At 38.5% G+C, this 23,880-nt stretch overlaps 1 protein-coding gene across 2 annotated transcripts in view; it reads right to left on the bottom strand.

Moving 5' to 3' along the window:
* The window catches only part of CPA6 (carboxypeptidase A6), a 522,469-nt gene that overhangs the window by 421,264 nt on the left and 77,325 nt on the right, over positions 1 to 23,880 (bottom strand). Inside the window, exon 1 of one of the 2 annotated variants that reach the window (XM_045455001.1) lies at positions 14,820 to 14,918. The exons of the other annotated variant lie outside the window; for it this stretch is intronic. Coding sequence (XP_045310957.1) covers positions 14,820 to 14,862 — 43 coding nt within the window. The 5' untranslated portion in view covers positions 14,863 to 14,918. Of the gene's footprint in view, positions 1 to 14,819; positions 14,919 to 23,880 lie in introns of those variants that run through there. 2 annotated transcript variants of the gene reach the window in all.

Genomic DNA, 23,880 nt, shown 5'->3' with positions numbered 1-23,880 from the left:
TTTCTGAACCTGAGTTTGGTTTCATTAGAAATATCACTGAAAATTAGATTGTGTAGGAGTATAGAAAAATCTATCACAGAATAAAAATAGCAATGGTGAAGGAACATAAAAATAAAACCACAGAACATCATCAAAGTTTTTCAACATCATGCTAGATATAGTCTGGGCTTAGAATGAGATTTTGGTCCAACTTCAATATTTTGATATTAAAGTGAATTTCAATTGGTTTCTTATTCTGATATCTCAAGAGGGGATTTTCATTCAATAAATGTCAATAATAATTCTGTGTGCTAGTGAGAGTTTTCTACCATAAAAAAATAAATTTCGAGGTGCCTGGGTGGCTCAGTTGGTTAAGTGTCGGACTTTGGCTCAGGTCATGATCTCATGGTTTGTGGGTTTGAGCACCGTGTCAGGCTCTGTGCTGACAGCTTGCTTCAGATTCTGTGTCACCCTCTCTCTCTGACCCTCCCCTGCTTGCACTCTGTTTCTCTCTCTCAAAAATAAATAAACATTAAAAAAAATAAAAAATAAATAAATTTGAATTCTAAATCCGGCAGGAAGAAGCAAGTTGGGATAGACTTTTCCTTTTCCAATGAATGTGTGAAGACGTAAATATGGCAGATATAGACTTTATAGAGTTGCAAAGGAATTTAAAAATATGCCTTTCAAATATTTTGCAGTTGATGATGGAAAGGTAAATAAATATCTTTTTGTATATCTTAATCTATTTCAGATAATATGTGGAATAGACCAATTATAATAAATGGGAATTTTAATATTGTATAAAGGTTTACTATTTTAAATGTGGAATTTCTGAAAAAGAAAGTCAAAGTATGAGATGTTCATTTTTCTATACAAGGTAACCAAATCTTCTAAAATATAAGTTAGAATTTCATAAAATTTACTTTTCTTGCTTCATATATCAAACAGTATTACATAGGTCATGTGTGCATGTTAATTCTTGTCAACGTTACTTGAGGGCCTATCATGTATATGGACAATTTTGTGTGTGTCTCTGTGTGTGTTTTATTGTGGTAAAAACTATTCATATACAAAATATAAAGTTTATCATTTTAACCACTTTTAAGTGGGTCAATGGAATGGAGTACATTCACATTGTTGTGCAACCATCACCACCATCTATCTCAAGAAGTTCTTCATCTTTCCAAAGTGAAACTTTCTACTTGTGCTGATTTTGTGTCTTGCAACTTTGCTGAATTTGCTTTCTCTAACAGTTTCTTTGTGGACTCTCTAAGGTTTTTTACATATATAAGATCATGTCATCTGCAGACAGAAAAAATTTTACTTCCTCCTTTCCAATTTATATGCCCCCCCCCCCTTTTTTTCTTCTTGCTTCATTGCTCTGGCTAGGACTTCACGCACCTATATTGAATAGAATATCATTTCTTTTTTTTTTATAAAGGCCTAAGCAAGTGTGGCCAAAGGAATCAGGGGGCTGCAGGATAATTTTTAAAATACCTGCTAAGTGTTATACAAGAAAAATATTATGCACAAGAACAGACTTTCAATGCTGACGAGACTGGCTTCTTTTACAAAGACGCTGGCAAGCCAACTCATATGACACAAATTGTGTTTCAGATGATAAAAATGTTGGGGCGCCTGGGTGGCTCAGTCGGTTGGACGTCCGACTTCGGCTCAGGTCATGATCTCGCAGTCTGTGAGTTCGAGCCCCACGTCGAACTCTGACTGTCTGTGCTGACAGCTCAGAGCCTGGAGCCTGTTTCAGATTCTGTGTCTCCCTCTCTCTCTGACCTTCTCCTGTTCATGTTCTGTCTCTCTCTGTCTCAAAAATGAATAAATGTTAAAAAAAATTTTTTTGAAAAAATGTTGTGACCAGAGGCTCTCAGAAACTTAACGCTGTATCCACACAACACCCCACAAAGCCACAGTTAAGTATTCACCAATACAGTGCTCACAGCAAGTTAAAAGAAAATAACTATTATGAATAATGAAATTGATGTACTCTACACTATTATTGCCATATGGGCTCCAGTTCCAATGAACTATTTGTGGATGGCTGTAAACATTTTTTCTGGTATTCTTGCCTTCTCCTCTTCATGTAGACATGTAGATTCATCCATTAAACCTCAGCCACTATGTGAAATAATAGAAATATATATATATATTGGTCTCTGCCCCTGGTTCCTGGCACAGAGCTACTGAAACCTTTGTAATTTCCTAAGTGATAAGAGCACTAGGAGCCTTTGTTATAATATTCAGGGCTTTGACTCTGGTTCCTCACACAGAGTTCCTCCTAAATTCCTTGAAATTTCCTGGGGGAAAAGGAGCATCTTTGGTTCTAATGAGACAAAGCTTGGTGGGCTCCTGGATGAGGGCTGGTCACCAGAAAGATCAAGCCATGATTAGAAGCTTGGGACTTTTAGCCCAACCCCCATCCCCTGGGCAGAGGAGAGGAGCTGGAAGTAAAGCTAACCATTAATCATAGCTATGTGAAAAAGCCTCCATAAAAATCCCAAAGGTATGGGATTCAGTGAGCTTCTGGGTTGGTGTACAAAATCACATGTTGGGAGAGTGCTGTACCCCAACTCCTTAGGGACAGAAGCTTCTGTGCTCAGGACACTTCCAGATCTTTTCTTATGTACCTCTTCATCTGGCTGTTCATATACATCCTTAATCATATACTGTGTTGTATAATAAACCTGTAATTGTAAGTAAGTGTTTCCTTGAGTGTGGTGAGCTTTTCTAGGAAATAACTGAATCGGGGAGGGGGAGGGGAAATCATGGGCACTTCTGATTTGTGGTGAGTAACTTGGGGACCTACTACTTGCAACAGGCAAGCTGAAGTTGGGGGCAGTCTTGTGAGACTGTGCCCTTAACTTTTGGGGTCTGCACTAATTCTAACTAGTGTCAGAATTGAATTAAATTGTAGGATACCCAACAGATATGGCAGAGAATTGCCTGGTTTGGGAAAAAACACCCACACATCTGATGTAAGAAGTGTTATAAGTGTGGTAGTAAAGTACTGAAAGTAGAAAGAAGCACATAAAAGGAGCGCAGTTTTATCCTCTACACTATATAATTCCCAGGAAGTCTCTCGCTGGACCCCCATCCCTAGGTTACTTGTGATATTCCTCTTCTTGTTAATATGCTGTGTGTACGCTTCTATCTCAGCACTTGTCACAACAATATATTGATTTGTTTGTTTTCCCTATTTGTTTTTAAGCTGCTTAAAGGCAAGGCCCATTATATGTACATAATAACCAGATAAAATAGTTTTAAACTATTAATAGCTTATTTCCTTAAATATTTTAACAGTTCCTCTATCCCCCTTCCTTTTCATTTTGAGCTATCTATAATAAAATTTTGCTGAGCAAAAATAAATTTCAGCTTAGTCCAAATGGAATAATTAGAAATTTGGAACATGTAATCTGAATTAATCAATTTTTTACCGTGCTCAGTATAATTTTGGAATATTAGAGCCAGAGGAAAGCCTAACTTATTTACACATGTGCTAATTAGGCTCTTCCAGGTTAGCTAAGAAGATAGGAAGGGAAAAGATTAAAAACAGTTCTAACCAGACCATCTGGGACCTGAAAGGAAGGTTATGTGAGGACATCTTGTTTCTGACAGCAGCTCTGTGATTAAACAACTCCTAGCTGTCTTCTGATGAGTGGGCATGCACTGCTCCTGGAGCTGGCGCGGCTGGTATACAGCCACTACTTGTTCCTGGCTTGTTCCGAGTCATTATTTCTATCACTAGTCTCTCCGCCTGCTTTATGCTCCTAGCTAGACGAGCGAGTGCCGATGTTCTCTACACGTCTCAAATTCAAACCAAACCCAGAGTCAAAGAATCAGGTTCTTCACAGAGTCACTCTCCTTCCTGCTGGGTGGGGATCTTGTTCATGACCACCTACTAAAATACTGGTAACCCTATAAATTAGCTGCTCTTGGGCAAGTGCTTCCTCTTTGGACTAGAATAGTGAGAAGGCATGATCCAGCCTCTTAGAGGCCTGAGAGTGTGGAATGAGCCAAAGTTACACCACTGGGAACTCCTCCCTCATTCAACAGGGGCAGAAACTGAAGCCTAAAAGCTAGATGGATCATTCCAAGAAGGGTTCCATTCAAAACCTACCCTGATCTCAGTCTCTGAAGCACATCCTTTCCCCCATATTAAGAAACTTTGTCTCTTTGTCTCATTCCTTTTGACCTATTCCAACGTTTGGGTTAAGTCTGCAAACGCTGAATTAACAGACATGTTAATGGAACATGGTTTATGGAATGTGTAAACATACTGCCAATGTATGTTTTATTAGTGTTATTTAGGCTTAAAAATTAAGGATGGTTATGGTTTCCAGTTTGGTATGTAAAGACCTTGGAAGTCGCTACTCTGTCCTAACAACAAATAAAAAGCTGGCCAAACTGAAAAATCAACAACTATTCTTAGATTTTAAGAGGATTAAGGTCATAGGACAAACTGCTGCCACCAAGATTGGGAGTCAGACAGGTGGATACAGAGAATTACAAGACACTAGAACAGAAACCTCCCCAGGAACCAGTAATAGGGTAGGGAAATCTGAACTGTTATTGACCAATTGCTTGAGGCTAGGTATGCAGAAATCTGAGATTTAAAAGCTGTAGAGGAACCCAGTCATAGGGAGCTGCCACACTTCTGTGACTTTACCATAAGGAGCTTGACTAGGTACTCACAGCAAATATCAGGGAAAACTCCCTTCATTCTTCTGGCAGGGGGAGGAGAAAGGAGCCGTTTGGAAATATGCCAGAGCACTCTATTCTTCTTAACATTGTTAGGTTAACTGGTTAAACTAATTAACCACAGCCTAAACTGCAGGAGTTTTCTCAGAGCCTATCTGACCTGGAAGAGGGAAAATACTTCATCCCACTTCATCCCACTCTAGCCATTCTGGAGTCAAAAAATCTGAGAAATACTTGTGAAGTTTATAGTCCAGAGGCACAGGCTCACTAAAAGACTGAGATCTAATCATAGGGCTATGGAATGTTTCCCCTCTCACTAGACCTTACCACTATATTACCAAAGGCCTATTTACTGCTTTTTATTTTCTCCAGCACATCATATCCAGTAATCAAGAGAAAACCACATGCATATTAAAAGGCAATAAACACAGTTTGAAAAGAAAGAGCAAGCACCAGAACTGGACATGGCAGGAATGTTGGAATTATTAGACAGGGAATTTAAAACTATCAAGATTGGACATCATGGGAAGGTGGTGGGGTAGGAGGTTCCTAAGCTCATTCTTCATCCCATGGATACAACTAGATAACACCCACATTAGTGTAAATAACCCAGAAAACAACCTAAACACTGGGAGAATAGACTCTCCACAGCTAAATGCAGAGAAGAGACCACATCCAAAAAGGTAGGAAGGGCACAGACACGGTCATGAGCCAAATGGACCTGTGGGACTGTGCTGGAGGGAGGGAAGATGTGAGCTCAGAGAAGAGAGAGGAGCAGACCGCCCCCACCAGGCAACCCAGTCATGGGGGACCCGGACTGGGAAGGCAAATCACCACAATATTTGACTTTGAAAATCAGAGGGGCCTAACAACCAGTGGGGCTTACCACTTGGAACTTTAAAAATCAGCATTTCAGTTCTAGGAGAGCCTGAGGGTGAAAGGAAACTGAGTCCCCACCCTTAAAGAGATAGTATAACAAACACCCTGACTGAGATACAGCATAGAAGTAACAGTTTTAAAAATGCCTGGGGTACACAGGAAGATTTATTTATTAATCTCAGAGCATGTGCTGGAGGGGCAAGAATCTTTGGAGACTTCTCCAAAAACAAAACAGTTAGTGGGCACCATTTTGCTTCCCTGCCTCCCCAGCCTAGATAGAAGGACATCTACAGGAACCAGCACAACACCAAGGCTCTCACCCTAGCTTGCAAACAGTATGCTCTGCTCCCCACACTCTGCTCCCCACACACTTTTCACACACTTCCCACACACACACTCCCCACCCTCCATCCTAGCCTGACTCCTCAGGAGTTTTCCCAGGTGGCTGCAAGTCTCTTCCAGCAGCAGACCAGCTCCAATCTTGCTGACACCATGTCCCCTGTCCCTGCATTGTGCAGAGCTGCCCCCTCGAATACACCCTTTGTCGGAGCCATCCAAAGCAGTGTTACAAGCATAGATAGTAATGTGCAAGCAGCACCACAGGAGCCAGCACCACTGCAAAGTGACTCCTGCTCTGGGAAGAGAAGATAACCACACACATCAGTTCCAATGTGGTCCCAGCAGTGGACTATGGGTGGACATCTGGGCTGATGTCCAGGCCCCACCCACCAATGAAAGCTTGTCAGGGGAAAACACGGAGAAAGCACCCTGCAGTTTGGTGCTTCTACATCTCTGGCAAATGCCTCGCCTGGCTCAACTCAACTTCAAGGTGGCTCCACACTAACACACCTAAAACACAGGGACCAAACAATGCCACAACAGGCAAACAAACAGGATACCATTAGAGACAACTGGACTGAACGCAAACATGACCCAGCCACAACAGTAGGGAGCAGGCAACACACACAGGAGACACCCCCGAAGCACCAGGTTCTGGTGAACAGGGAACATGGCAAGGCAGGGCACTACAGGACCTCTTCTTCATAAGGCTACTACTTTCAAGAGCAGGAGACATATCTGACTTTCCTAATACACAAAACCCACACAGAGAATTAGACAAAATGAAGAGACAGGAAAATGTGCCCCAAACGAAAGAACAGGACAAAATCACAGCAAGAGAGCTAAATGAAATGGACATAAGTGATATGTCTGATAGAGAATTGAAAGTAATATTCATAAAAAGAAAAAAGAGTGGAGGACCTCAATGAGATCTTCAACAAAGAGATAAAAAACATAAAAAAGCACCAATCAGAGATGAACAACTCAATAACTGAAGTTAAAAATACCCTAGAGGGAATAAATAGTAGACTAGAGGGAGCAGAAGAACACATTGTGACATGGAGGACAGAGTAATAGAAAGCAATCAAGCTGAACAGGAAAGAGTTCAAGGACAAATAAATGAAAATAGACTAAGGGAATTAAGTGACACCATCAAATGTAGTAACATTAGCATTATAGAGGTTCCAGAAGGAGAAGAGCAAGAAAAGGGGGCAGAAAATTTATTTGAAGAAATAATAGCTGAAAACTTCCTGATAATGGGGGCAGAAATAGATGTCCAGATCAAGGAGGCATAGAGAGCCACCAATAAAATCAACCCAAGGAGGTCCACACCAAAGCACAAAGTAATTAAAATGGCAAAAAGTGAAAAAGAGAATTTTTAAAGCAATAAGAGGAAACAGTTACATACATGCTAAACCCCATAAAGCTGTCAGCTGATTTTTCAGCAGAAACTTGCAGGTCAGAAGGGAATGGCAGGATATACTCAAAGTGCTGAAAGAAAAAACCTGCAGCCCAAAATACTCTATTCAGGGGCACCTGTTTGCCTCAGTTGGTTGATCATTTGACCCTTGATTTCGTCACTCTGGTCATGATCCCAGGGTTGTGGGATCAAGCCCTGCATTGGCTACATGCTGAGCATGGAGCTTGCTTAAGATTTTCTCTTTCTATCCGTGCTGCTCCCGCCCCTCCCCCCCCCCGCCCCTCTTCCCTCCTTGCATGTGCTCTCTCCCTCCAAAATAAAAAGTTAAAAAAAAATTTAAAAACCTCTATCCAGCAAGTCTATCATTCAGAATAAAAGGAGAGATAAAGAGGCAAACACAGCTAAAGGAAATCATCACCACTAAACCAACCCTATAAGAAATGTTAAAGGGGACCCTGATTGGAAAGGAAAGACCAAACGTAAGAGTAAGAAAAGTAGGAAGCACAAAAACAGCAAAATTTAGTAAATCTGCAAAGTTCAGTTAAGGGATTCAGTAATTAAAAGGATGTAAAATATGATGCCATGTGTGTGTGGATGGGGGGAAGAAGTAAAGAATGAGTTCATCCTTAAGTGAAAATCAATTTGATATAGACTGCTGTATGTATAAGATGTTATGAATAAACCTAATGGTAACCAAGAATCAAAAACCATTAATAGATATGCAAAAAATAAAGAGACAGGAAACCAAATATATCACTAAAGAAAGTCAGCAAACTGAGAGAAGAGACCAAAAGAATGGAACAGAGAAGAACTACAAAAACAACCATAAAACAAGTAACAAAGGGCAGTAAGTACATGACTATCAATAATTACTTTGAATGTAAATAAACTAAATGCTCCAAATAGGGTAATAGAATGGATAACAAAGCAAAAACCATCTACATGCTGCCTAAAAAATGTCTCATTTCAGACCTAAAGACTCAAGCAAGTTGACAGTGAAGAGAAAGCATAGCCTTTATCATGTAAATTGAAATGAAATAAAAGCCGGTGTAGCAAAGCTTATACAAACAAAATAGACTTTAAAATAAAGACTGTAGAAAGGAGAAGTTAAGATAGCAGAGGAGTAGGGGGACCCTAAGCTTATCTCATCCTTCGAACACAGCTAGATAAACATCAAACACCAAAGAAATCAACCTGAGGACTGAGAGAACTACACATCTACTGGTAGAAAAACAGCCACCTTGTGGAAGGCAGGAGCTGTGGTGAGTTGATTTGGGGGAGAAAAAGAGCTGTGGGCCCTGAGGAGGGGTTGGAGCCCTGATCGTGGAGAGAGGAGCAAGACAGAAGGACAGAGAAAGAGCAAAAGCGTGTGCAGGGGACTGAACAAGAAATACTCTTCCCCAAACCATTGACTGGGAAAAGGGAAGGAGCCAATTACTGCAAGTTTTTATAAGTAGCAGGGTTCAATGTCTGAAGTTTTATAAGTCCATGGCATCATCAGGGTCATGACTGGTGAGCTTAGCAGTGTTCTGGGGGTCAAGGAGGGCAGAGACCCAAGAGTGGGAAGCTTGATCTGAGGATCCCTTGGGTCACGCAGGGAGAAACAGTTCTCCTTTATGGAGTGCATATGGCCACTCTGGGTACAAAAGAATTGGTGGGAGCCAACGTGCTGCCCTGTTCACTAGCAAAGGAATAGAAACACTGGCTGAGAGCAGCAAACACTGGTGCTGGCTTTTTGCTGCACTGTGCCATAAACTCCAAACTGCTGCACAGTCATACAACCACTTTTCTGGGACAAATTGGCACTGGCCACAGCGTGGGGGTCCCTAAAACTTGGAGTTCTGAAATTGAGCCACATTCCTCAGATAAAACACAGGAGTACTGTGCCCCCTGGCAGGCTTGGACAGCTTAGACACAGAGAGGGTGAAGGCAGGGATCTGACACAAGCCAGGGACACAGAGGGGTGATTATTTGCTCTTCTGTGAGGGCTTCCTGAATACTGGTGCATGGGAATTCCCCACTGGAGGGATGAGAGAGCCAGGCAATGCCATTCACCAACCCCCTCGCCCCTACTCATCAGCACTGACCAACTACAGTGAGCAACAAAAACCCCTACCCAGTGGAGGCCAGAGTGGCTTACACCAAGCCCCGCCCCTCTGTGCCCTACAGGTGCATCTCCACTAGGGCAAGTCCACCTGAGAATCAGCCCTGAAGACTCCTCCCCCAGAAGACCAGCACAAACCCCTTACATGTATAAAGTCTACTGACCACAGAGTGTTGCAAAGCTTCAGCTCTAGGGGGAATAGGATCTACCTTCTTTTTTTCCCTTTCCTTTTTTTTTTTTTTTTTTTTTTTTTGGATCTAGCTTCTTTTAACAAGCAGACCAAAACACACCTAGTTAACACTTACCACACTGTGGACAAATCCAAACACCCCCTCCCCACCTTCAGGCAAGGAGAAACTCTGCAGAGGACTGACCTGATGGAAGGGACAACCAAAACACAATAGCAGAGGGTACACTCTAAAACACCTCCTGAAGCACCAGTCTCAAGGCAGTACAGGACCTCCTATTAATATAGCCATTACTCTCAAGAGCAGGAATATAATAGGCTTTCTTAACAATCACATAAAAACAGCGACCTAGACAAAATGACAAGATGTATGAATTCACCCCAAAAGAAAGAACAGGAAGACGTAATGGCCAGGGATTTAATCAATACAGATGTAAGTAAGATGCCTGCCCCAGAATTTAAAACAACCATTAAAAACTGGGCTCGAGAAAAGCTTAGAAGATACTAGAGAATCCCTTACAGCAGAGATGAAAGAACTAAAAACTAGTCAGGCCGAAATAAAAAATGCTATAACCAAGATGAAAAACCAAATGGATACAATGACAACAAAGCAGAGGAATGAATCAGTGATATAGAAGATAAAATTATGGAAAATAATAAAGCTGAAAACAAGAGGGAAAGAAAAGTATTGGATCATAAATGTAGACTTAGGGAACGCAACAACTCCTTAAAACATAATAACATTTGTATCAGAGGGGTCCCAGAAGAAGAGAGAAAAAAAGGGACAGAAGGTTTATTTGAGCAAATTATAGCTGAAAACTTTGCTGATCTCGGGGAAAGAAAAAGGCATCAAGAAGCACAGAGAATTCCCATTAAAATCAACAAAAGCCTGTCATCACCAAGACATATCATAGTCAAATTCAAAAAATACACAGAAAAAGAAAGAATCCTGAAATCAGTAAGGGAAAGTCTTTAAACTACAAGGGAATACAGATCAGGTTCACAGCAGATCTGTCCACAGAAACTTGGCAGGTCAGAAGGAAGTGGCATGATATAGTCAATGTGCAGACTGGGAAAATATGCAGCCACTGAATACTTTATCTAGCCAGTCTGTCATTCAGAATAGAAGGAGAGATAAAGAGTTTCCCAGACAAAAACTAAAAGTGTTTGTGACCATGAAACCAGCACTGAAAGAAATATTAAAGGGGACTCTTTGAGTGGGGAAATAAAAGATCACCAAAGACAGAGAACATCACAAGAAACACCATCTATACAGGTAACACAATGGCACTAAATTCATATCTATCAATAATCACTCTTAATGTAAATAGATTAAATGCTCCAATCAAAAGACACAGGGTTTCAGAGTAGATTAAAAAAACAAGACCCATCTATATGCTGCCTACAAAAGACTAATTTTAGACCAAAAGACACCTGTAGATTGAATAGAGAGAAATTTCCTCAATCTGATAAAGAATATATATATATAAAAAACCCACAGCTAACATTATATTTAATGATGAGAAACTAGAAACTTTTCCACTAAGATCAGGAATAAGGCAAAGAAATCCCTACTCACCATTACTTTTCAGCACTATCCTGGAAGTATTAGCTAATGCAGTATGATGAGAAAAGGAAATAAAAAGAATACAGACTGGGAAGAAAGAAATAAAAATGTCTTTGTTTTACATTATTGTCTATGTAGAAAATCCAAATTAATCCACAAAAAAGTTTCTGGAACTAATAAATGATTATGGTAAGGTTGGAAGATAAAAGGTTCATATACATAATTCGATAGCTTTCTTATATAACAGCAAATAACAAGTGAAATTTGAAACTAAAAATACAATACCATGTACCTTTGAACCCTCAAAAATGAAATAAGTCATAAGATTTAAAAAGTAAAAAACAAACAAACAAAAAAAGAAACAAAAAAGAACAAAAAACAAAAAAATTCTGATGAAAGGAATCAGACAAAATAAATTAACGGAGAAATATTCCATGTTCATGGATAAGAAGACTTAACATTGTCACAATGTCAGTTCTTCCCAAATTGATCTACAGATTCAATGCAATCACAATTAAAGTTCCAAGTTATTTTGTGGATATTAACACACTAATTCTAAAGTTTATGTGGAGAGGCAAAACATCCAGAAGAACCAACATAATAGTGAAGGAGAAAAACAAAGTCAAAAGACTGAAACTACCTGACTTCAACTTACCATATAGCTACAGTAATCAAGACCATGTGGTACTGGTGAAAGAATAGAGAAATAGGTCAAGAGAACAGAAGAAAGAATGGATCATGTAAATATAATCAAATGGTCTCTGGCAAAGAAGCAAAGGCAATACAGTGAAGCAAAGATAGTGTCTTCAACAAATGGTGCTGGAACAGCTGAACATCCACGTGCAAAAAATATATATAATCTGGACACAGATACTACACCCTTCACAAATTAACTCAAGATGGACCATAGACCTAATGTAAAACTCAAAACTATAAAACACCTAGAAGATAACATAGGAGAAAATCTAGACAACTTTGATTTTTTTAAAGGTTATTTTTGAGAGAGAGAGAGACAGAGAGAGAGAGAGAGAGAGAGAGAGAGAATGGGCAGGGAGGGGCAGAGAGAGAGAGAGGGAGACACAGAATCTGAAGCAGGCTCCAGGCTCTGAGCTGTCAGCACAGAGTCTGATGCAGGGCCCAACCCACAGACCACGAGATCATGACCTGAGCTGAAGTCAGATGCTTAACTGACTGAGCCACCCAGGTGCCCCTAGACAACTTTGGATTTGGTGATGACTTTTTAAACATAACACCAAAGCACAATCCATGAAAGGAAGAATTAATAAATTGGACTTCATTAAAATTAAAAATTGCTGCTCTATAAAAAATACTTCTGAGAGAATGAAAAGAGAAACTACAGATTTAGAGTAAATATTTATAAAAGATAAACCTGATCAAGAACTATTATCCAAAATCTATAAGGAACTCTTAAAACTCAATGGGATAACAACAACAACAACAGATTAAAAATAGACCAATGACCTTAACAGACATCTCTCCAAAGAAAATATATAAATTGCAAATAAGCATATGAAAAAATGCTCCACATTATATGTCATCAAGAAATGCAAATTGCAACAATAAGATACCACTATACACCTACTAGAATGGCCAAAATCTGGAACACTGACAAAAACAAGGGCTGAAAAGGCTGTGGAACAATAGGAACTCTCATTTATTCCGGTGGGAATACAAAATGTGGATCTACTTTGACCAATTGTTTGGTGGTTTTTAACAAACAACATAGTCTTAATCACACAGCGTAGTAATTGTACTACTTGGTATTTACCCAAAGGAGTTGGAAACTTACATCCACACAAAACCTGGTACCTAGATGTTTATAGTAACATTATTCATAATTACCAAAACTTAGAAGCAACTAAGATGTTCTTCAGTAGGTGAATAGGTAAATAAACTATGATACATCCAAACAATGAAATACGAACATTTTTGTTCAGCACTAAAAAGAAATGAGTTATCAAGCTATGAAAAGCCACAGAGGAAAGTTAAATGCATATTACTAAGTGAAAGGCCCATATGAAAAGACTATATTGCATGATTGTAAGAATATTCTGGAAAGGGCAAAATTATGGAGTTAGTAAAAAAGACCAGTGGTTGCTGCAGGTTGGGGGAGGGATGAATAGGTGGATTACTGAGGATTTTAGGGCAGTGAAACTACTCTGTATGATACTACAGTGGTAACTACTCTGCATGATACTACAGTGGTAAATACACATCATTATACATCTGTCCACAGATTATACACCAAGAGTGAACCCTAATGTAAACTATGGACTTTGGATGGTAATGATGTAGGTTCCTCAGCTGTAACAAATGTACTACTTTGGGTGAAGGGATGTTGATAATGTAGGAAGGACAAGGGGTATACCTTTCTCTCATATTTGCTTTAAACCTAAAACTGCTCTAAAAATAGTCTTTAAAATAATTAAGACTGATATCATTAGAACATTGAATACATTGGTCCACAACACATGTTTTATTTTTCATTTTTCATTTAATTTATTTTTATTTATTTTAATCTAATTAAATAAGTTGGTGCCTAAAAATAAATATGTCACACTGCAAGTGAAACTGGTATGAAGCTTACCAGAGCTGCTGTTAATGTAGAAGCTCTTAGTATTGCTTTGTTTTAGCAAGGTGATATGGAAAATAGAAATTCATTTAATTGATATTTATTGAGAACCAACTATGTGCCAGGCACTCTACTAAGCCTTGGAAATACAGCTGTGAATAAGGAAGGAAGACATAGTTCCTGTTCTCGTGGATCATAAATAGTATATATTCAACACATCTGTTTTCCCATTTTTTTAGAATAAAGAGTTGGACAAATGATGGAATGAGGATTTAACACTAAGTCGTACAGTCCTGCACCGCAGTTTTCTAATTAAAGTATAAATCAACAACCTTAAGGAACTAAATTAGCAGTGTGAACCTGGGTGGATTAGTCGATTAAGTGTCTGAGTTTGGCTCAAGTCACGATCTTGTGGTTTGTGGGTTCAAGCCCAGCGTCAGGCTCTGTGCTGACAACTCAGAGCCTGCAGCCTGCTTCAGATTCTGTGTCTCCCTCTCTCTGCCCCTTCCCTTCTCATGCTCTGTCTCTCCTCCCCTCCTCAAGAATAAATAAACATTAAAAAAATTTTAATGACAATTTGACTCAAATTTTAAGCAAACTATGAGACAGAATAATGCCATATGATATTTCTAATAATTAATGCCCTTGATGCTCATTAGGGTTTCTTCATTTTCCTTTTCCCCCTACTGTTACCTCCCCTGATTAAAAAAGAAAAGTAAAACAAAAAGAAAACTTTTCCAACAAACAACTAGTAGTCAACATCTTAATTATTGGCTTTTATAAACTCATTGATGTGGGATTATAAACCTTAGGCCCTATAGCCCTCAGCAATTACTAGTTTACATCACTAAAGACTCACTATTGCGTCAGCCATTGTCCTCCAAGTTATTCAGAGCCAGGCCAATGGGAAAGAACCTGCCCTACTTTCAGCTCTGATTTACTTTTTCTGCAGCAGAATCATTATAGCTCACAAAACATTTTCCTGCAACCCATTAAAACCCCAAAAATATAGGTTCATGCATGGGATGCTCCTACCTGCTGTTACTCTCAGCACAGGAGAGGACATGATGCCAGTCATGGAATCTCAAGCAGTAGATTTCTGGAGAGCAGGTCTAATATAATTCCATATTTACCACTCTTCCCTCAGAATTGAAAATGCCTGGGTTCCTGGGGGAAGACGCTGTTACTCAGAGCTTCTAAACCCAGATCTTCAAAACCCAGATCAGGGTCAACAGATGTAGACTACAGCATTCCCCAAACAAAAAGAATACTAAGCCCTAAATTCAAACATTGTACTGTGCTCATATTTATTATCACTTCATTTAAAGTGGAACACAACTTTATACCTTTGAGCTATCTCCCAACTCTGCTTCTGTATTCTTACATAGTTTGTATTATCTACTTCTTCAACCAGAGTCTCTCCTCATGCCTGGCCCCCTAACCATTAATCTATGTAATTAGTAGATATGCCTTTGCCTTCCACTCCCACAAGTGCTCCCAATTTAGATGGTATTGCAATCCCAAGAGCAAATGTTAGCACCCTGAGATACTGGGCCACAGAGAAGTTTCACTGGGAAAAAAAATGCTTCTGATTGTCTGTACTCCTGGAAAATGAGCCAGCAGTTAGATTCACCTAGCACATGTGCTCAACTGCTTGATGGACAGATCAACCTTGCACACTGATTGGCTCATGGGAATACTTAAGTGTCTGGGCAGTTTTATGTCTGCTTTGGTAGAATGGATGTTGGATTCAGTCTCAGGATAACACATTTATTATGAAATGAAAGAATTTGTCACACTAGTAAGTTTGTAAAACTAGGGTAGATTTGCCTAAACTCTTATTCATTTTTATTATAGTAATCTACACTCATATTTAAAAATAATAATATCAATTATTATTAAAGTCTGATAAGTGATTCTATAACTTGTTCACACAGAAAAGTAAACCCTCATGAAACTTAAAGCCTAATCCAATAGTCATTTCAAGACAACCAGGTAAGTTGAGGTTGACAGGTTTCTATGACTGTTGAAATGAATACATCAAGAAATTTACATATCATTCTCTGGGTTTCATTATTGTAATTTTGGACATAGAAATCAAACAATTTCGTTATCAAAATAAAGACCATCTAGAAGATCCAGAATATGCCGATCTCAATTTTTTGTTTTTAGATTTTTACCTAAAATAAAACATTAAAAACCCTTCCGAGATATCTGGGCTCATGGTGAATATATGTATAGACCTTGGAAGCTTTGAAAACCTTGTCATAGTTTGTTTCTGCACAAATAATCAAGAGCTCCATCGGTCCCTCCCAGGATTTAGAGATTCCCAATCTTGGTTGGATGGTTATGCTTACAAATCTGTTGCAATTACCAGCTATAAACTTTACTGAAAGGGCTTTCTTCTTGCAAAATATTTTGACATTTAGAAGATTACATAAAATACTGTCCCTTCTTTCTGATATTTAGCAATCCTACTCTCACCATCTATGTTACATCATAATTATAATAAAAATCAGAATAAAAATAAAATAAAATCCAGTTAAAAATTAGCACCACATAAATCAAAATCCCAGCAAGGTTTTAAAAATGGAAATTAACAATGTGATCATAAAATTTGTATGAGATGCAAGGGATCAAAACATTCTTGAAGAAGAAGAACTAAATAAGAAAAACTACTATACAGATACCAAAACTTAATTCAAAGCTATAAGAATTAAGGAAGTAACAGTGAAATAAGAACAGAAAAAGAATAGAAAATAGGAATAGAAAATAAGAATAGACCAATAGAAAAGATGAGCCCCAAAACAGACCCACACATAAAAAGATGTCATCTATGGCAAAAGCAGGTCTGAAAATTAGCGATAAAAATTAGTGATGATGATAGATCATTTACACAGCCATATATAAAAGGCAAATCTTGAAATCAATCTTATAACATCTACAAAAATCAATTCCTGCAATAATTAGCTTTAAATATGAATGATAAAAAATAAATCTTTCATAAGATAAATTATTTTTATGACCTTGAAGTAGGAAATGATTTCTTAAACAGATTACAAAAAACAATAGCTACAAATCAAGGATTTGTTTATCAAAGACACCACTGTGAGGACGAAATGGCAAGTAACAATGGGAGTAAATATACTCAACAAGTGTACCTGACAAAGGGCTCACATTTAGAATATGTAAAAACCTCCTGCAATTTAATCAGAAAAGTCAAATGATCTGACAGAAAAATGAATGGAAGGTCTGAACAGGTAATTTACAAAAGAAGATACCCAAATAGTATTTACTTTCATTAATAAATATATAAGTGCAGGGCACCTAGATGGCTCAGTCGATTAAGTGTCCAATGTCAGCTCAGGTCATGGTCTCACAGTTTGTGAGTTAGAGTCCCACATCAGGCTCTCTGCTGCCTGCACAGAGCCCACTTTGGATCTTCTGTCTCCTTATTTCTCTGACTCTCTCTCTCTCTCAAAAGTAAAGTTTAAAAAATGAATAAATACATCAATGCAAATGAAAATCAAAATGAGGTACCACTATATATCCACCAGACTAGCTAAAACTGAAAAGACTGACAACACAGTGTTCACTCTAAGCTCACCTCGACTCACAGATACCACTAGATAACATCACATTGGTGTAAATGACCCGGAAAATGACCCAAAGACTGGCAGAACAAACTCCACTAAACTGAATGTGGAGAAGAGGCCACATGGAAGAGAGTAGGAAGGGCAGTGACATGGTTCCTAAACAGTCCCTTGGGACTGTCCACAGCAGGAAGGGATGTCATGCAAGGAGAGGGGAAACACTGGGGGAGTCTGCAAGGGTAAGACAAATCACCGTAACATTTGGCTTTGAAAACCAGAGAGGCCAAATTTCATTAGTACTTATAACCACTGGGACTTAAAGCCTGTAATTTCAAAAATCAGTGAGTTTGGCTCTGGGAGACCCAGGAGGACCATAGGAAACTGAGTCCCTGCCCCTCCCCCTTAAAGAGATAGCACAACAAACAGCTCCATGAGATACAACATCGAAACAACAGTTTGAAAAATGTGTGGGACATAAGGAAGGGAGAGCTGTTTAGCCATCTCAGAGCATGTCCTAAAGGGACAAGATCATTGGTGGAATCCTCTAAAAAGAAAGGAGATGGCAGGTGCCACTTCATTCCCCCCATGCCTCAGCATAAACACACAGCCACTTCACAACCTAACTTACTAACAGTGTGCCCTGCCTCCTCCAGCCAGGTCTGCCTCTGCCCCAGGACTGCAGATCCCCTCCCCTAGAAGACATGTGTGAAAACGTTGCAAATAGCAGGCATCCTGTCCCCTGTGCACATTGTAGATCCGTCATCTATGCTCTTGGCCAGAACCCAACCAAAGTGGTACCACAAACCTGGCAATGTGTAAGCAGCTGTGACAAGGGCCAGCACTACTCCAAAGTGACTCCTGCCCAGAGGAGAGGGAAAGATAACTGCATACAACAGTAAGACTGCCCACCCCAGGAGTGGGCTGGTGGCAGACAGCTGGTCTGAATGCAGCATCCACCCACCAATGAAAGCTTCTCAGGGGAAAAGACCCTGCATTTTGGTGCTACCACATCTCTGGCAAATAACTGGGCTGACTCAACTCCAGCCCAAGGTAACCCTGACTAACACACTAAGACCACAGGGACCAAACCCTGCCCACAACAGGCAGGAGAACAATTACAGACTAGACTAAAAGAAAAAGTGACTCATGCACAATATCAGGGTGCATGCAACACACATAAGAGACATTCCTAAAATGCCAGGTTCGATTAAGCAGGTAAAATTGCACTTCAGGGCACCATAGGACCTCTTCTTCATAAGGCCACTACTTTCAAGGAGACATGGATGACTTTCTTAACACAGAAACAGACACAGAGAGTTAGACAAAATGAGAAGATGGAAAAATATGTACCAAATGAAAAGAACAAATGAAAATGAAAATCACAGCAAGAAAGGTAAATGAAATGGAGATAAGTAATATGGCTGATACAGAATTTAAAGTAATGGTCGTAAAGATACTCACTGGACTTGAGAAAAGAACGCAGGCCATCAGTGAGACCCTCAACAAAGAGATAAAAAGAACCAATCAGATATGAAGAGCACAATAAATGGAGTTCAAAATACACTAGATGGGATAAATACAAGACTAGAGGAAGCAGAAGAATGAATTAGTGACCTGAGGACAGAGTGATGGAAAGTAATCAAGTTGAGTGGGTGAAGAAAAAAAATTATGCAAAATGAGAATAGACTTAAGGAACTTAACGACACTATCAAGCATAATACCATTTGCATTATAAGGATCCCAAAAGGAGGAGAGAAAAAGGGGCAGTAAATTTATTTGAAGAAATAATAGCTGAAAACTTCCTGAATCTGGGGAAGGAAATTGAAATCCAAGTCAAGAAGATCCCCCAACAAAATCAACCCAAGGAGGTCCACACCAAGATATACAATAATTAAAATGGCAAAAAAAAAAGTAGTAGTAAAGAGAGAATTTTAAAACCAGCAAAGAAAAGAAAACACTTCCATACAAGGGAAACCTCATAAGGTTGTCAGCCTGATTTTTCAGCAGAAAATTTGCAGGCCAAAAATGAGTGGCATGATATAATCAAAGTGCTGAAAGAAAAAAACTGCAACTAAAAATACTGTATTCAGCAAAGCTATCATTTAGAATAGAAGGAGAGATAAAGAATTTCCCAAACAAAAACTAAATGAGTTAATATCACCAAACCATCTCTACAAGAAATGTTAAAGGTGACCCGTCCAGTGGAAAGGAAAGATCATAAGTAAGAGTAGGAAAAGTAGGAAACACAAAAGCAGTAAAAAGTAAGTATATTTGTAAAAATCAGTCAAAGAACTCACAAAATAAAAGAATGTAAAGTATGATACCATATACCCAAAACGTGACGGGGAGATGAGGAACAAAGGGGTTCAAACTTAAGCAACCATCAACTTAATATAGACTGCTATATGCAGATGTTGTATACAAACCTAATGGAAACCACTGATCAGAAACCAGTAATAGATAAGCAAAAAGTAAGGAGAAAATAACCCAAGTAAATCACCAAAGACAGCCAAGTTATTGTGAAAGAAGAGAGCAAGGGAAGAAAAGAACAAAGAAGAACTGTAAAGACAATTATAAAACAAGTAATAAAATGGCCATAAGTACATACCTATCAATAATTACTTTGGGGGCACCTGGGTGGTTCAGTCAGTTAAGTGTCTGACTCTTAATTTTGGCTCAGGTTTTGATCTAACGGTTCATGAATTCGAACCCCACATCCAGCTCCACACTGGCAGTGTAGAGCCTGCTTGGGATTCTCTCTCTCTCCTTCTCTCTCTGCCCCTCACCCTCTCTCATTCTTTCAAAATAAATAAGTAAACTTAAAAAAATAATTACTTTGAATCTAAATAACTCAATGCTCCAATCAAAAGACATAGGTGTGATGGAATGGATAACAAACCAAAAACCATCTATATTCTGCCTACAAGAGACTCATTTCATACCTAAAGGTACACACAGATTGAGAGTGAAGGGATGGACAAATATTTATCACACAAATAAATGTGAAAAGAAAACCAGGGTAGAAAGTCATACTGGACAAAATAGACATGGGGTGCCTGGGTGGCTTAGTTGGTTAAGTGTCCGACTATTGATTTCAGTCAGCTCAGGTCATGATCTCGCAGTTTGGAGACTGAGCCCTGCATCAGACTCTGATCTCCTTTCTTCTTGGAGGATTCCACCAATGATCTTGTCTCTTTAGGACATACTCTGAGATGAGTAAACTACTCTCCCTTCCTTATGGCCCCCACATTTTTCAAGCTGTTGATACAATGCTGTATCTCATGGAGCTGTTTGCTGTATTGTCTCTTTAAGGCAGGGTGTGGGTGGGTGGGGGGGACTCAGTTTCCTATGGTCCTCCTAGCTCTCCCAGAGCCACGCTCACTGATTTTTAAAATTTCAGGCTTTAAGTCCCACTGGTTATAAGTACTAATGAATTTGGTCCCTCTGGTTTTCAAAGCCAAATTTATGGTGATTCATCTTACCCTCACAGGCTTCCCCAGTGTGAGAGTCTGTTTCTCTCCCCTCTCCTTGCTATGGCATCCCTTCCTACTCACTTGTGTACTCGCTCCCTCTCTCAAAATAAATAAATAAGCATTTAAAAAATAGGTGTGAAAGCAAAGACTGTAACAAGAGATAAATTAGGACACTATATAATAATAAAGAGGAAAATCCAACAAGAAGATATAGTGAATGTATATATTTATGCACTGAACACAGGAACACTCAAAAACATAAAGCAGTTAATAACAAACATAAAGGTAGTAATCGATAGTAAAAGAATAACAGCAGGGGACTTTAACACTCCACTTACATCAATGAACAGGTCATCCAAACAGAAAATCAATAAGGAAATGGTGGCTTTGAATCACACATTGGACTAGATCAGTTTAACAGATACATTCAGAATATTCCATCCTAAAGCAGCAGAATACACATTCTTTTCAAGTGCACATGCAACATTCTCCAGAATAGTCACATATTAGGCCACAAAATAAGTTTCAACAAATTCATAAAGATCATGCATATTTTCTGACCATAATGCTATGAAACTAGAAATCAACCACAAGAAAAAAATCTGGAAAGAACACAAATACATTTAGGTTAAATAACATGCTACTAAACAATGAATGGGTTAACCAAGAATCAAAGAGGAAGTAAAAGTACATGGAGACAAGTGAAAACAACAGCACAATGGTCCAAATTCTTTGGGATGCAGCAAAAGCCGTTCTGAGAGGGAAGTTCATACAAATACAGGCATACCTCAAGAAGTGAGAAAAATCTCAAATAAACTGCCAAATCTTATACCTTAAGGATCTAGAAAAAGAAGAACAAACAAAACCAAAAGCCAGTAGAAGAAAGGAAATTGTAAAGATTAGAGCAGAAATAAATAAAATAGAAACTGAAACAAACAATAGAACAGATCAATGAAACCAGGACCTGATTCTTTGAAAAGATCAACATAATTGATAAACCTTTAGCCAGACTCATAAAAAAGCAAGAGAGACAGACAGAGACAGAGACAGAGGTAGAGAGAGAGAGATATCTCAAATAAAGAAAATCAGAAATGAAAGAGGAAAAATGCAACTGACACCATAGAAACACAACAGATTATGAGAATATTATGAAAAATTACATACCAACACATTGGAAACCTAGTAGAAATGGATAAATTCTTAGAAACATACAACCTCCCAGACTGGATAAGGAAGAAATAGAAAATTGGAACAGACTGATTTCCAGCAATGAAACAGTAATCAAAAAAACAACCAACAAACAAAAGTCCAGGACCAGAGGGATTCACAGGTGAACTCTACCAAACATTTCAATACTCACAAATCAAACAACGTGATACAGCCCATCAAGTGAAAGGACATAAACCATATGATCAATTTAATAGATACAGAAAAATCATTTGAAAAAGTACAACATTCATTCATTATAAAAACCCTCAACAAGATAGGTTTAGAGGGAAAACACCTCAATAAAGGCCATATATGAAAAAAACACAGCTAACATCATACTCAGCAGTGAAAACCAGAAAGCTTTTCCTCTAAGGTCAGGAATAAGACAAGGATGTCCACTCTCACCATTTTTCTTCAACATAGTACTGAAAGTCCTAGCCATAACAATCACACAATAAAAAGAAATGAGGCATCCAAATTGGTAAGGAAGAAGTAAAACTTCCACCATCTGCATATGACATGATACTATACCTATCAAACCCTAAAGATTTCACCAAATAAGTATTAGAACTGATAAATGAATTCAGTACGTTTCAGGATACAAATTCAATATACAGAAATACATTGCATTTCTATATGCTAGTAATGAAGCAGAAGAAGGAGAAATTAAGAAAATTATCTTATTTACAACTGCATCAAAAATAATAAAATACCAAGGAATAAATTTAAGCAAGGAGTTCAAAGACCTGCACTCTGAGAACTATAAAACACTGATGAAAGAAATTGAAGAGAACACAAACAAATGGAAAGTCATTCCATGCTCACATATTGGAAGAACAAATATTATTAAAATTTCCATACTATCCAAAGCAATCTACTTGTTTAATAAAATTCCTATCAAAATACCACAGCATTTTTCACAGAACTAGAACAAACAACCCTAAAATTTGTTTGGACCCACTACAGAACACAAATTGCCAAAGCAATCATGAGAAAGTAAAACAAAGCTGGAGTTATCACAATTCCAGATTGCAAGCTATATTACAAAGCTGTAGTCATCAAAACAGTGTGGTGCTGGCACAAAAACAAACATATAGATCAACAGAACAGAATGGAAAGCCCAGAAATAAACCCATGATCATATGCTAAATTAATCTATGATAAAGGAGGCAATAATATGCAATGGGAAAAAGTCTTTTCAACAAATAATGTTGGGAAAACTGGACAGCTACATGCAAAAGAATGAAACTGGACCACACTCTTCCACGATACACACAAAGAACCTCAAAATGGAGTAGAGAGATAAATATGAGACCTGAAAGCATAAAAATGCTACAAGAGAGTACAGGCAATAATTTCTCTGACATTGGCCATGGCAACTATTTATCTAGGTATGTCTCCTGATGCAAGGAAAGCAAAAGCAAAAATAAACCACTGGGACTTCATCAAAATAAAAAGCTTCTGCTCAGCAAAGGAAACAATCAATAAAACTAAAAGACAACCTGCTGAATGGGAAAAGATATTTGCAAATGACATACCTGATAAGGCTTAGTATTCAAAATATATAAAGAACTATACAACTAAACACTGAAAACAAATAAATAATCCAGTTAAAAGTGGGCAGAGGATAGGAAAAAAGAAGATATCCAGATGGTCAACAGACACATGAAAAGATGCTCAACATCACTCATCATCAGGAAAATGCAAATCAAAATCACGGTAAGATATCACCTCACACCTTTCAGAATGCCTAACATCAAAAACATAAGAAACAACACGTATTGGCAAGGATGTGGAGAGAAAAGTACCCTCATGTATTGT

The sequence above is a fragment of the Leopardus geoffroyi genome, chromosome C3 (assembly GCF_018350155.1).
Source record: "Leopardus geoffroyi isolate Oge1 chromosome C3, O.geoffroyi_Oge1_pat1.0, whole genome shotgun sequence".
Classification (NCBI taxonomy): domain Eukaryota; kingdom Metazoa; phylum Chordata; class Mammalia; order Carnivora; family Felidae; genus Leopardus; species Leopardus geoffroyi.
Note: the sequence above shows the minus strand (reverse complement) of the source record. Positions and strands in the feature narration are given on the sequence as shown.